The sequence below is a fragment of the Eupeodes corollae genome, chromosome 2, assembly GCF_945859685.1.
Source record: "Eupeodes corollae chromosome 2, idEupCoro1.1, whole genome shotgun sequence".
NCBI lineage: Eukaryota > Metazoa > Arthropoda > Insecta > Diptera > Syrphidae > Eupeodes > Eupeodes corollae.
In genome coordinates, this window is record NC_079148.1 from 67,935,447 (window position 1) to 67,951,237 (window position 15,791).

The following is a 15,791-nucleotide window of genomic DNA, read 5'->3' on the forward strand; positions in this document are numbered from 1 at the left end:
GTTGTTTCCAACCTTTATGAAGCAGCGTGAATTCTCCATGGTCATCCTGCACAAACGGACGAGTTTGGCAGGGATGCCAAAACTAGACATGGCTCTATACAGCTCGTCCCTGTAGATGCTGTCATATGCAGCCTTGAAATCGATGAAAAGATGGTGGGTGTCGATTTGGTGTTCTTGGGTTTTTTTCCAGGATTTGCCGTAATGTGAATATTTGATCAACTGTGGACTTTCCTGGTCTAAAACCTCACTGATAATGACCTATCAGGTTGTTGACGATGGGCTTTAGACTTTCAGATATTACGGCAGAGAAGATTTTATAGGCGATGTTAAGTAGACTTATTCCTCTATAGTTGGTGCAGTTTAGAGGGTCTCCTTTTTTCAGGATCGGGCAAACAATACTGAGGTTCCATTCATCGGGCATGCTTTCTTTTGACCATATCTTACAGATAAGTTGGTGCATGCTCCTAACCAACTTATCTCCAGCTGCTTTAAAGAGCTCGGCATTCAAGCCATCCGCTCCAGCGCCTTTATTAGACTTCAGTTTAGATATGTCAATCTTTACTTCGTCTAAGTCGGGAGGACGGGATTGTTGGCTTTCGTCGTCTATGTTGAATGGATCATCCTGCCTGACAGCAAAATTCAGTTCGTCGTCGCCGTTATACAGTCTGCAGAAGTGGTCCTACCATATCCTCAGCATTGACTGCGGTTCCACTATGATATTTCCAATTTCGTCTTTGCAGCCTTCGGTTCTAGGTTTATGTACCAGTGAATTCCGTTTTACCTGTTCATAAATTTTTCGAACTTCATTCCTGCAGTTAAATCTCTCAACATCTTCGACCGCACGCTTCTCATGCTCCCTAGCCTCTCTTGCTCATAGAGCTCATGAGCAGCTCTCGTCCTTTTATGCAGCTCCGCTTTGCGTGCCTGTTTTTTGGCTGCATTTGCCTGCCGATATTCCTCATGAAACCAAGGGTTCCTTGTTGGTGGCTGTTTGAAACCCAGCACATCAGAGGCGGCTTCTCTGATTGTAAATTGGCCTTGGCAATGTTGCCACTGGTTTTTGATACATTGTGTTGGCTTCAGAGAACTTCAAGAGAGGTTACTTGTAACTCGGTCGGAAAAGGATTTGACGATCTCTGGCGATTGTAGCCGTTCGACGTTGTATCTTCTCCCAGCACCTCCCTGTTTTGCCTTGGGTCTGGAGATCCGAAGTGCTACCTTGGCTTCAACGAAGTAGTGGTCCGAGTCGATGTTAGCTCCTCGGAAAGTTCATACATCCATAATGCTGGAAGCATGTCTGGCGTCGATCGTAATATGGTCAATCTGGTTGACGGTAGATTGATCTGGAGAAGTCCAAGTTCCTTTGTGGATGTTGAGGTGTGGAAAACGCGTACTGGCTACCATGACGTTTCGCCCCGTAGCAAAATCTATGAGCCTGAATCCATTGTCGGAAGTGTTGTCGTGCAGGCTGTTCTTCCCGAATATTACACCAAAGATGTCTTCCCTTCCTAGCTTGGCGTTAAAATCGCCCAGGACTATTTTAATATCGTAGCTAGGGCACTGCTCATATGTTTTGTCTAGGAGCTCGAAGAACATATCTTTGGTGTTGTCTTCTTTCTCTTCTGTGGGGGCATGCCCGCATATCAGGCCAATGTTGTCGAACTTAGCCTTGATGCGTATTGTCATGAGGCGCTCGTTGATGCAGCTACAGCTGAAGACTTCTTTCCTAAGTCTAAGGGACCTAACATTCCACCTGCGTACCCGAAGTTCGTTGTGCTTAATTCGTTTGCGTTGGTTGTCAACAGTAAATCCGTCCGTATCCGAGGCTTGTTGGTGCTTCGCAACTATGAACGATTTTACGTGGCCAGGAAGTCACCCCGACGGCACAACCCCCAACCTGGAAGGTCAGAACCGAAGTATAACTCCAAGGATGGGGAGCCGGATAAAACCGCTCCTTATAAGCCTGGGCTCCAAATAGTTACGTTTTGAAAATTCTTAGGTCGAGCTTTAAGACACATGATAACCTATCAAAAGCCTGACCGACCTAACGCGTGGTTGTAGTTTAGCGATTATTTTTAACGTAAAAAATGATAAGTATTTTATGTTTTGTTGTATTTACTTATCAAATTTCAAAAGATGAAAGCTCCAAAAGTGACAAATGACAAACTAGCAGGCTATTCAAAAAGAAATGTCTTATTGGAAATCCGTATATTCTTTCCAGGTCAGACAAAACTGACTCCGAGTTCTTTTATGTATGTGAAAGTATTTAACTAAGGATCTTTTATTTTTGTAACTCAACTAAATCAACAATATATTGACAATAAAGACAATCCTGTTTTTTGCTGTTCTGGAACAACGACAATTTAAAAACATATTCTCTTTATGTTTAGCTCAATATATTTCTGCGATGAAAAATAATAGCCTTGTTAAAAGTAATTTTATTTATTTTTCTTACATATTTGCTAACATACACTTAACAACAACATCAAAATCTGAACTATTTCAAAAAAGTGAAATCTCTTATTATCTTTACTTCCGTTGTCAACTTAAAAAATGTACGTATTTCGAATCCCTATGTTAAATCATCAAAAAATAACATAATGGCATGATATTTGCTAAGCTCTGAGTTGTTTGTCTTAGTTTCATTTTTAATCAAGTTTATTTTTTTGAATTTTGAATTGCCTTGCTTTGCCATCATCAGGAGACATAAAGATTTGATTCATCACATCTAAGAAATATGAATAAAAAAAAAGCTTGATTGCATTAAGTACATAATCCAATTTCTCAAAAATTCACTTGCACCATAACCAAAGCATCATACTACAATCATAATATATTCCATCTGCAATAAGCACACACGAAAAGACATTGATCAAATTAACTTAATTGGATTTGATTGAGACAATTTGCACATAAACATAAATGTCATTTTTAGTACTCTTTTAACTGAATTTTCATGGTTATGATTTTTTTCTTTTGTCTTAATCTTATTGTCAATCTGAATGCTAGTTAACAGTATGTACCAAAAGTTTTAAATTGAAATTAAATTTATTAAAATGCTCTGAAATGAAAATGTCTAGAAACTAATATCAGGAAACTTCAAATGCAAGTTTGTTTGAATTTCATTTTAAATTTTCCTCATATGGGTTAGTTAAAGTATCTACATTAAACAATGGCTCATAAGACGACTATGACGACGATATGATAATTCAAAATTTGTTTTTTGCTTCTATTGATCATTCTGAGCTTGTCTTCATTATCATTACCTTGTTATTAGGATTTATACTTATTTAATTTTTTTTTGCTTTTCCAGAAAGTCTTATTAGATTGACTTAATAGTTTAAGGCGTCACTGTTCCTTCATAAACACAGCAATTCGCACAATCATAAAGCAAAATAGTTTCGCTCTTTGAATACACAATTACCATATTAGGTATCATTGTCATAAAAGCCCCATCAACGATAACATTCGGCTTGTAATTTGATTTAATCCCTCTTTGATCGCATTCAATTCTTTTTACTCGATCTCATGCTCGAAAATAAGCTTCCACTGTTATATTTGTTGAAATAAGTGATTTTGTTTTCAATTTTTACTGAGTTGATTTTTGCTTTCAAATATCATAATTTTGCTGAGAACCTCAAATCTTAGTGAGAAGTAATATTCCAATATTTCCACTACGATTGAATTCTTCGGCGAAATTTTGATAGACTTTTATAACTAATTGAGTAATTTTTATATGTACTACTTTGATGTTTATATTAATTTTGTGTTTTTTTGATTTTAGGCTGTGAAACAATTCATTGATCTCGTAAACCAGATTGGATCATGTTCAGTTCGGAAGAATGTATCACATACCACCGCAATAAAATTTTTATACGCTAGAAAATTTGATGTACCACGTGCTGTATCGCTATACGAGCAACATGAGCAAATCAGACTGAAGGAGTGCCTGTATAATATTGATCCGGATGTAGAACCTTTAAGATCAGAATTGGAAACAGGAAAGTTTACAATTTTGGTTAGTGGAAAAAAAATGTTATTATATCTCAAACAAAAAATGTTAATAATTGTTTCTTATTTTTTTTTAGTCTGCAAGAGATTCAAGTGGAGCTGCAATTGCTTTATTTACTGCTAATAAACATAGTCCTTTATGTGTTACACATACAACAACTTTACAGGGAATCGTCTATCAATTAGATGTAGCGTTACAAAATACCGAAACGCAAAAAGCCGGATTAGTATTTATTTACGATATGAGTGGATCAAAGTATTCAAATTTTGATTATGATCTATCACAGAAGATTTTAACATTATTAAAGGTAAGTTTAGGATATAAGTAAGAATAAGGAATTTTTGTGTATCTATCAAGTATTTTTTTAAATTTAATTCCAAAACAGTTTCTGTGGAATGAAATTTCCATATAACTTTTTAAGATCAAAGAAAATACATCGAAAGGTTTTTAAATTGCAAAACAAAAGCTAGTAGTCGACTTTCTTAATATTGGGCAAAGATTAAATGCTTCTTGCCAAAACAACCCTCTAAAAACTGTTCTTGTGATTTAAGGACAGGAGCAGAGAATCTATCTGGGCCAAAATTACACAAATTAAACGTAAATATTTGATTGAATTGAATTGAAAGTTAGTTATCCTCAATAATTAAAATAAATCAAGAATGAAGATTATTAATTTGTTTTTATTTGTAATTTTGTCTCAGACTTTTTTTAAACTAAAACTTTAATAACATTTATAACTGAAAAACATGATGCTAACACCTAGAGTCGAATAAATATTAATTAAAATTTAATTTCAAACTTCATTTAATGAGTTATAAACTCTTTTAAAAGTATACCTTAGGTATATAATTGGTTATTGCTTACCATAACAAATTAGGCATTTGGCTCGTATCCAAGTTAGCGTGTTAATTTCACAATGGATACATTTTTAAAAGATGCGATCTAGACCAATCATTGGTACATGTAATTGAGTTCGAAACATGAGCTTTATAAAATAAAAGGATATTAAACAATATAAAAGCAATTTTTGAATTGTCTTCTAAAAGATACCGCTTCTGCCTTTCCTGAAATTTAGTTTGGAAATATTAAACTTATATCTCATCCGGCATTGTTATGAATTTACTTCTCTTCTATTACTTTTTTATTTGACAGTTAAGTATACTTTTTCTATTATTATTTATATGGCCTTATTTCGATTTCGACTTTAAAATCTTTATATCATGAGGCATTAGAATTTTGAGATGTAACGTTTTAAAATTCGAAAAAAAACGTACATACGAGGGGCGTTTAATATATTCTCGGTATCGACATAAAGGAAAATGCGAATTCATTAACATTAATGCATTTGTTACATCTTAAGATAAGCTTTTTTAACCCTCCAAAAAATAAATTGCCTCTTTCCCTGCAAAATACCCATTTATTGCCGACTTGAGTTCTTTATCATCCGAAAATCTTTTTCCACTAAGACAATTTTTTAAATCTGGAAACATGAAATAATCACTAGGGGCAAGGTCTGGACTATAGGGTGGATGTTGGATTTCTTCGAAACCACAATCCCGCGCAGCATTATCATGAAAAAGCAACACACCCGCTGCGAGTTTACCACGTCTTTTCTTTTAAATTTCCTCCCGCAAAGTATGCAAGGTGGAAGCGTAGGATGTGGCGTTGTTGATGGTTTCACCTTTTTTTTGTACTCAATGAGCAAGATTTCCTTAGAGTCCCAAAAAACTGTGTCCATGAGCTTTCTGCAGACGGAGTGACTTTGAACTTCTTTGGGGGGTCTGTTCCTTTTTTATGCCACTGCATGGACTCTTGTTTGCTTTCAGGGTCATAGTGGTGAACCCATGTTTCGTCCCCAGTAACAATCCGATGCATAACACCGTCCGCGTTCTCACTACACATCTCTAAAAGCTCTCTACAGCATGCAATTCTCATTTTTTTCTGAAGCACTGTGAGCATTCGTGGCACCCACCTTGCACTGGCCTTTGAAAGGTTAAGATGGTCATGAAAAATGGTGTGAATGGTACCAGTTGAAAGCTTAGTGATCTTTGCCATCATTTTCACCTTTATTTGGACATCCTCAAGAACAAGTTTTTCGACTTCTTTGATGCTTTCTCCCGTACCCGGCTACTGCTTGTACGGCGCCGCACAGTGGGGAAAATGCGGACAAAACCTATTTTTTCTGAAAGTAGGATTTTTTTTTAAACAAAAAGTGTTTCTTATAGTTAATTGGTTGTAGAATCTGCAAATGAAAACCATTTTTCAAAAAAAAAAATTGTAGACCAGTAGATTTTCGATAAAATATTAGTATTCCTTAAATGATCAGTATATTGTGAAATTTGAAATTATTAAACAATTTTTTCTGCTAACATGATTGAAATAAATAGAAAAATAATACCGTGTGTTATTTTTTGAAAAAAAAAAAAAATGGATAAGGTATTTTTGACAAAGAAACACGCTATTTCAATTATTTTTTAGTTCGCATTAAGTTTTAACTACTTCCTCTGTTTGCCTCTGTTTGCAAACTATTTTCAATAGATAGTGTAGGGTCTCAGCAACATTTTCCAGTAAAAATCTCATTCGGTCTTTAGAGCAATTTTAGGTTGGGAAGTCAACAATGAAATAATAATTTAGATTATGGAATTTTATATTTATGCATTTTAACCAGTTCTTACGATCTTATATGGTAAAAAGAAGCTTATGTGAAAAAACCCTTAATTAACCCAGCACTGAGCTAACAGAATTACATCAACAAGTTTCGTAGAAAGTACTCCAATTTTCTGAAATTTAAAGTAAAAGTGTCTTGTAAAGAAAGCTCTCAATAGAAAGCAATATAGCTTGTTGTTTTTGTTTTCAAAATAATAAAACACGGCTAATATGTAGGAACTTTAAAATGTCAAATTCAAACCGTTATTTTTATCATATGCCATTAGCTTTCATCTATTTTGGTTATTTCCAAGAGTTTGTAGTCCCAGTTCTTTGTTAGACAATGTCAATAAGTATTTTCCAATTTTTCTCTAAACGATTTAGTATATGGGTTTTAGTTTCCTTTTTTATTTCAGTCAGTGAGGTATGGTATTGTATGATAAGTTGCATTGCACTGAATTTTAGTTTCTCAAAAATTCAGAATTTCAGCTTCTACACTATCTTTGTTTTTTTTTAACTTCTTCCGGAGATTCTTTCGAAAAGGAAAATTGAAGAGATGGTGACTGATGGGTTAAGAATGGTCGAATATTTTTCCAAATTCGTTCTTCATTTTCTTGTTGAACAAGTTTTAATGGTACCAGGAATTTAAGAAATAAATGTAAATCAGAAATACCAATGATTTAAAATTTTGACCAAGTTATGTTTATGTTTCATTTGAGAACAATTAAAGTCGTTATTCTCATCGGCTTTGTTGATCTTTTTGATGATTAAATGAAAACAGTTTTCATCTGATTTTTCCCAACGTTTCGATGGTGATTGCCGTCTTCTTCAGGGGATGTCTTTATTCACAGAAATGATAAATGTGTTTATTTACTACATACGAATATTATGTAAAGCGTACAAGTATGACTTACATTGATTTGTATATTACAAAAACATTAAAAAAAAAAAAACAAATAAAATTTAAAGCGCTGAACTGTTGAATTGTTTGTGTCTGAAAGTAAGGGACAGTAAACGGCGGATATGTTTTGAGTGTCTAGTTTGCGGTTCATATTATTTTTGTTGTTTATTATGTGAAGTGTTTCTAATGTATAGCGTTTGGATGTATGTTTCTCCGTTGCAAGAATTTGAACTCCTTCAAATTCTGGTTGATGTCCTGTTTCGATGGTGTGGCATGCTAGTGCTGTCTTTTACGGTTTTTTTGGCGAATGTCTGATTTATGGTTAGCCATTCTTTGTCGAAGGAGTTGTTTAGTTGTGCCAATGTAACAGAGATTGCATGGTTCGTCCCGGTTTTCCTTTGCAGTTTATTTTGTAAACTACGTCCGAACGGCGATCCTTATCCAGATTAATGATAATTTTTAAATTTTGAAGTTTAGCTTAACTAATCATTTTTACACATGAAATTATTAATAATTGGTTACATCTCCTTTTGCATCAATAACTGCCTGCAATCTGGCTGGAATTGATCCAACCAAATTGAAAGCCCAAACATTTTCAATAATGTTTAGGTCGGGGCTACTGCAATTAAAAGTCTTGTAGGCAATCATCCTTTATGAGATGGAGTATTGCCGTGTTGTAAAATCCAGTCCATAGTTGGGAAAAGCCTATTACCGGATACAAATGCATGGTCATTTAAGATTGTTGTATATCCAGACTGCTTAAGAGTGCCCTCAATTCGTTCCAAATCTCCAAAACCGTAGTAAGATAAACATCACCAAATTATCACCGTGCCACCTCCGAATCTGTTTAGCGGCTGAACTGCATCTTTCTTTTTCTCACGTTGTAAATGCATAGTGTTTACTAAACGATCCTAATCTGTTCACAACACATTATACCAAAACTGTAGATTCTTTTGGATGTACTCCAAGGCAAATGAGAGGCGTTTCGCTTTGTTGATTTCAGAAATATTGACCATTTTGCGCACAACATGTGTTATGTTAATTTCTTTTAATCTCCGGCGCAGTGTAGCATTGTTAATTTTTTCCAATAAGCTGAATCGATGCTGCTGCAACGCTATCGGGACTTAATGTGGGATTTTGTATGATTGTGCCTATCAATTTTCTGCATTCTCTTTGAGTCATCACACCGGTTTCCTCCGAGTTCTCTTTCAATTGTCCAAGCAATTGTTCGTCTCGTTCTTTTTAACCAAATTGTAAACAGTTTTCCTTGAACTTTTACTAACTCCAACGCCGAAATCCCACAGTTAAACTTGGTAACGATCTCCGATCGAGTTTCAATGGATAATTCCTTTGTTTTCTGCTTTTTTTTTTATAAAATTTTAAACTTTAAAGCACATTTAGTTTGTTATAAAGACTGCTCTGACTTAAGCTAGTCAAATGCAGACCTCTTAGCCATCTCATAACTTACGACCACTTCCAAAAGCTAACCACGAGAACAAAATTATATTATTAAAGATTTTTTAATGTCATTATTAATTTTTCGTTAAGAACCATATTGTCTTCCGTCATGGTGTTAAAAACACCTTACTATATTTTTGTTTACATATTTAAAGAGGTTTACTTCCAAAACCTGGCTTAACAGAGAAATTATAAGGTCAGATTCGAAATCAAAACAAACAAAAAACCCCTAAAAAAGTATTGTTTGGTTTGTGTTTAAAATAAAAAGCTTAAGTTTACAGGCAAGTTTAATTAATTTGATGTTGATCGTTTGAAAAATATACTGTCAATATTTTTACTAACCCTTGAACTTTGTTAACTTATTCCGCAGACCATGGCAATTTCACTAAAACTATTTTTTAATCATTCTGTGAAATTATAAAATAGTATTTTTTTTATAAAAATAAACAACAACAAATATAAATGACGCAACATTAAGTTCTATTTAATGAATGCAATTTTATCGTTCCGCTTATTTTCATCTTCATAAGTTTCATCTCTCCATTAAGTCATGTAACAATCTAAATTTTTGCAATCTTAACAAAAAAATAGAAATGTATCAACTGATTTTGTATGTTATTTTAAATATTTTAAATATATCCAAACGAGCTTAGCATGCAAACTATTTAGAGTCTTATTTAATTTACCTAATTTATACAGTTCATTGGTTCAATGTTAAACTGAGTCATAGAAATTGATTTACAAATTTTATTTATTTTTGTTTTGCTACCCTATGTTATTTCAAAGGATTAAAATAATAATCCAGCAAGTCTTGAGTTATTTATGGGCTTTGGATTACCTACTACGTAAATTTTTTTATTTTCGATAGAAGCTTAAAATTATCATAGCATAATACGAACATTATTCATCGTTCAAAATGATTGAACTTAATTATTTTTTTTCGTTCAAAATAGAAACTTTCACTGAATTAATTTTTAAATACGATAGATTAGGTGTTGATTAAAATTTTGATTCATTTAGACAGAAAGAAGAAGATGAAAATTTCTTTTATTTTGTTTTTAGTGTATCAAGGAACTTATAGTTTATCTCAATCATTTAATTATTTAAACTGCCTATAATTTTTCAAACAAAACACACATTCATAAGTCGATCGTTGACATTATGGTCGATATAAAATAAGACAATAGGGGTAATTTATTTATGCGTTTTTTTTTGTAACAAGTTACGTGTCACATTAAGAATATAATTATGTATTTTTAAATAGATTCAAAATAGTTGTAGAAAGTGATAAATTGGTTTAAATGACGATTTATGTAGACTTATAAAATACCCGTGAGTTTAGTTTATTTGTAATCCAAAAGTCACTTAATCGATACACTTACCTTAAACATAACAGATAACAAAAGTGCAAATTTGAGCTTATCGATTAAACACGTGCTTACACAAGTTTACAACGACATACAGCTACTTTAGTTGACAGATTTATTGATTAATTAAAAAGGAAAGGGAAAGGGAAATACCACTTCGGTATCATTTTTGTTATCAGTTAATGTAGATGATTAAGCTGTTAATTTATGGTAGAAAATAGATAAGATATTTATAGCGAGGAATAAGTTTCAGAGTTATGTTATATAGTGACATAGTTTTGCTTGTAAACAAAGATAAGTATAGAATTATTATAGTAACTTTGTTCCCATGTATGGTTAGGTTAGGTTGGAGTGGCTGTCCAGATATCATTGACACACGTAGACCTCAAGGGTCCATTGTGATACCACTAATGAGGTTACTCATGGGAGAGTAATGAATTTAAACAAACCATTTTGTACTTTTAATAAAGTTAGAGAGACGTTTTGTGTCAATCGTTGCCAGTTCACTGATATTATCGAAGAAGGGATTACCGAGAAAGTAATTCCTTCTAATGGAGAGTGCTGGACATGTACATAGAAGGTGTTGGACTGTTTCCTCTTCCTCCTCGTCCATGCAGCTTCTACAGAAGTCATTTGTGTAGACACCTAGCCAGAGCATGTCTTCCTATGAGGCAGTGTCCCGTTATTACTTTAAGAGCGGCTTGGCTGTCTGAGAAGATTCGTATATCCTTACAAGATATAACGTTTTCTTTGAGCCAGGATAGTGCTTCTTTAATCGCCATTACTTCGGCCTGGAATACACTACATTGATTGGGAAGTCTATAGGATAGACTGAGATTCAGTTGTTCTGAAAAGATACCACTTCCAACTCCGTGATCGGTCTTTGAACCGTCAGTATAGAAGTGTACCGCATCGTCTTCCAGGGGTCCTTCTTCTTCCCAGGAGGATCTTGAAGTGATGGACACATGGAATCTTTCACCAAACACCATTTTTGGGGTGGTATAGTCTAAGCGATCTGGGATAGATCTGAAATTGTCTAGAATAGTTGTATGTCCAGTATTGTTACTGGTCCATTGAGAGGTGGCTCTAAGCCTTACACATGAGTTGGCAGCCACCTTTTTAGAGAAGATGTCAAGTGGTGTTAGGTTTAAAAGCACTTCCAGTGCTGCGGTAGGTGTTGTGCGAAGTGCTCCTGTGATGCACATACCTGCTGACCGCTGGACTTTAATGAGTTTATTTAGATTTACCATCTTTTCCAGTGCGGTCCACCATACGACGGCTCCATAAATGAGTATCGGCCTGATTACCGAAGTGTATAGCCAGTGGGTTATTTTTGGGGAGAAGCCCCATTTTGATCCTATGGCCTTTTTACAAGTAAAAAGCGCTACAGTAGCCTTTTTGACTCTTTCATCAATATTTGCCTTCCAATTTAGTTTTTTGTCTAAAATGAGGCCCAAATATTTAGCTTGATCGGAAAAGCTTAATGGTATTCCTTTAATCTTGGGTGGGCTAATCTGAGGAATTTTATATCTTCTCGAGAAGAGTATTAATTCTGTTTTGTGTGGGTTGACTTCCAATCCACATTGCTTAGCCCATTTAGTTAGCCTGTTTAGGGCATTTTGTAGGAGTTCCGAGAGAACTTGGGAGTGCTTCCCAGATACGGATATCGCAACGTCGTCAGCGTAGGCAATCACCTTGAAACCCTCTGTTTCCAATGCTGTAAGTAAGTCGTTTACTACCATGTTCCATAAAAGAGGCGAAAGGACTCCACCTTGGGGAGTGCCTCGATTCACCGATCTGGTGGTAGTAAAACTTCTCATGTTAGAAATTATTGTCCTGCTTTTGAGCATGAGACTTATAAGATCTATGAGTGACTTCTCTAATTTCAGCTTATCCATTGCTGTTGTGATCGCCTGGTAACTGACGTTGTTGAAAGCTCCTTCAATATCTAGGAACGCTACCAGGTTATATTCTTTTTATTCGAGGGAATGTTCAATAGTACGTACCAGTGAGTGAAGTGCTGATTCTACTGATTTTCCCTTAGAGTAAGCATGTTGAGCTGTGGAAATGAGACATGGTTTTAAATTATGTCTGATATAAATTTCAATCAATCTTTCCAAGGTTTTAAGAAGGAAGGATGATAGGCTGATTGGTCGTAGATCTTTAGGGTTAACGTGTGAGGGTTTCCCTGCTTTGGGAATGAAGACTACTTTTGCCATTCTCCAGGCTTTGGGAATATATCTTAACCTTACACAGCTTGTCAGAATGATTTCCAATGGTGAAATAATCATGTCTGAGCATTTTTGTAGTTCGGCCGGAATGATTCCATCTGGTCCTGGAGATTTATATGGATCAAAGCTGTCTATGGCCCATTGCAGTTTTTCCCGCGTTATAAGATCAACTAAATCGCTTGTAGAAGCTTGAGACTCTGATGTTAAGTCGTTGAGTATGTTAGAACTACCTGGAAAGTGGGTGTCTAATAACAGATTAAGAGATTCTTCATCTGTGATAGTCCACGTGCCGGCTTCTGTCTTTAAAGCACTAGGTATTGTTGGACTTTTTGAGAGAATTTTCCTGAGTCTCAAGGCTTCTGAAGTATTTTCTATTTTACCACAAACATTTCTCCAAAAAAACCCTTTTACTCTTTCTTAATTCTTTTTTATATTGCTTTAGAGCTTGTTTGTATAAGTCCCAGTCAGAAGGAGATCTAGTGTACTTAGATCTGTTGAAGAGTTTGCGACAGCTCTTTCTGAATGGTTCTAGTTCTTTACGCCACGAATGAGGTTTCTTTTTACCCTTTAAAATGGTTACAGGGCATGAAGTTCTCATTGATTCATTTAAGGCTTCGGTGAGATGATTTACAGAAAGGTCTAGTTCATCTTTACTGGAGGAGCTTTTAAGAAGGTTGTGATTAAGCAGTTGTGCTAGTACCTCCCTATAACGCTCCCAGTTTGTGTTCCGGTGATTTCGAAATCCCGTAGATGTATTTGCTACATCTTTGAGCTCCTATGTATTGTATATATAAAATTCTCCTGTCACAGTGTTTGTTGCCATACTCCTTCGAAACCGCTTAACCAGTTTCAATAAAATTTTGCATATACACTCGGTAGGTCTGAGAATAGGTTTTTATCTATTTTTTATATTCCTAAGTGCTATGGTTGCATTGCATCAACATCGTACACTGTGCAACGATCTTACTATAGTATTCAATGACGCTATGTACATTGAAGAATTGATTGCTATTGAGGATCTTTGCGTTAAGTTTTTTCGTTGATTATTACCAACTTACCACTCAGTCAATTAGGTATGCATTCACTAAATCGAAATGCGTCTAATTTAATAGACACTGAATTGAATCGTGAACTACAATACAATACTGTAGAAATGGCAGCGACTGTTGCTCGCAATGTCCCACTAATGAATGAAGAACAAAGAACCATTTATGACCACATCATGCTCGCAGTTTCGGCAAGACAAGGTTGATTCTTTTTTTTTTGGATGCACCAAGTAGAACTAGAAAAACATCCCTTATTTCGCTAATTCTTGCTAAAATACGACCAAATAATGGTATCGTATTGGATGTTACACCTTCTGGTATTGCGGCATAGGGGAAGAACAGCTTATTAAGTATTTAAACTGCCACTAAATAATGAAAAGAACCCACACGTGGTGTGCAATATAAAAAAAGCAATCATCCATGGCCACAGTGCTGAAACAGTGTAAAATTATCATCTGGGACGAATGCACTATGGCACACAAACATTCGCTGGAATCATTGAACATGTCATTGAAAGATATAAAAAACAACGACAGACTATTTGATGGCACTCTGTTGTTCCTTAAAGGTAATTTCAGACAAACACTTCCCATTATTCCGCGTTTAACGTAAGTTGATGAGATCTACGCTTGCTTAAAATAATATCTAGACATTTTTTTATGACAAAACAACGTGTGTCGGGTCAGCTAGTATTGTATATAAATATGTTTACACTAAATTAAGTAAATAAAGAAAAAACGACACATTACTGTTAAGGATTTGTGTACATATCATTTGCTTTGGGCAAATAAAATTAAGAATGAGCTGAAAATTTGGAGATTTTTTGTACAGATATAATAAAAAATTTTGTATCTTGTTTTTGTTGTGTAATTAATATTTTTCTTTAATACTTTGATATGAAAAAATAGTATAAAACTACTAGAACATTTTTAACGATTATATAATTGAAGAATATGAGCTTTTAAATTTTGAAAATTTATTTCTTAATATAATTTAGACTAGGAACTTTGTTTATCCCTAAAGTTAAGTATAATTTATGCCTATATTTTCTAATTTTATTTAACAAACTCGAAAAGTTTTTACTGACCTTATTATTATTGTTAAATACATAGTTATAATGACTTTATTTTTCAAAATATAAAAGGTTATAAACTGTGATTATATATACTTAAGTCTAAATGGTTTGGCATATGGCCGTCTACCAGATTGACATTTTGAATATAAATATATAAATAAAGCTACAAAAAAAGATCTTATTATATACATGTTGTGTATTTACAAACCCTGAACTCAGCAATCTATAATAACACCTGCGCACCCTGGAGAGATATTTGCGATGAAAATGATCTGTCTCTGTCTTTTGCGATAACCTCCAAACCTTCAATTCATAATTTTCCTATACTTAAGCAAGGTACTTGAATTAATAAATTAATTTGTATATAGAAAGGATCGTCTTCTTATTTAAGTAGACAAGAACTTAACAATACATATATATGTAATTATAATTTTGATTTTAAAAATGTTCTTCGATTATGGAATTTGTGTAACGCAGCACAGCAACAACATAATTATTCAATATATCCCATCATCTCTCGCCGTTTAATATAACAATCAACTCGTCATCATTCAGGCAACTCTTCTCAAAATACCTTATCCGAAACTCCTTCTTCTCGCGTCTTCATATTGCAGAGGCTGCAAAGTATTGGAAGATCAGATCTGGCCGGTACATAATTCCAATTCAATAATTCCCCTCTCGTTTTGAAAACAATGCTTATCTTATTAATTGAATTGCTGTTAAGTAGGTACGTATTGCTTCCAAGTTTGTATTCAAGGCGGCTAGGCTGTAAAAGCATCTAAACACCGAGTATCTGGCTTCCACCACATTTCTGTCATACAGAACCTTTCTAAGTTTTTCGAGTTTGTCGTTGAACTTGAATCTTGACCAATCAATAAATTTATACCGCATTCGGTTGCCAGGCTCTCCCACTCCATCATCATTGATCCTCTCGTCCGAATCATGTTATTTAGAAAGATTTTTGGAATTTTTTCATCTCCATAACCTTGACAACATAGTAGTCTGCTGTCGAGTAATTTTTTCGGAACCCCGCCTGGTATTCGGACAAAATGTTT

At 34.5% G+C, this 15,791-nt stretch overlaps 1 protein-coding gene across 4 annotated transcripts in view; it reads left to right on the forward strand.

Moving 5' to 3' along the window:
* LOC129946014 (tyrosine-protein phosphatase non-receptor type 9) overlaps positions 1 to 15,791 on the forward strand; it is a 187,626-nt gene that overhangs the window by 82,402 nt on the left and 89,433 nt on the right. For all 4 annotated transcript variants that reach the window (XM_056056022.1, XM_056056023.1, XM_056056020.1 and 1 more), the window contains exons 2-3: positions 3,785 to 4,018; positions 4,089 to 4,319. In XM_056056022.1, the coding sequence (XP_055911997.1) occupies positions 3,785 to 4,018; positions 4,089 to 4,319 (465 nt within the window). The remainder of the gene's footprint in view (positions 1 to 3,784; positions 4,019 to 4,088; positions 4,320 to 15,791) is intronic.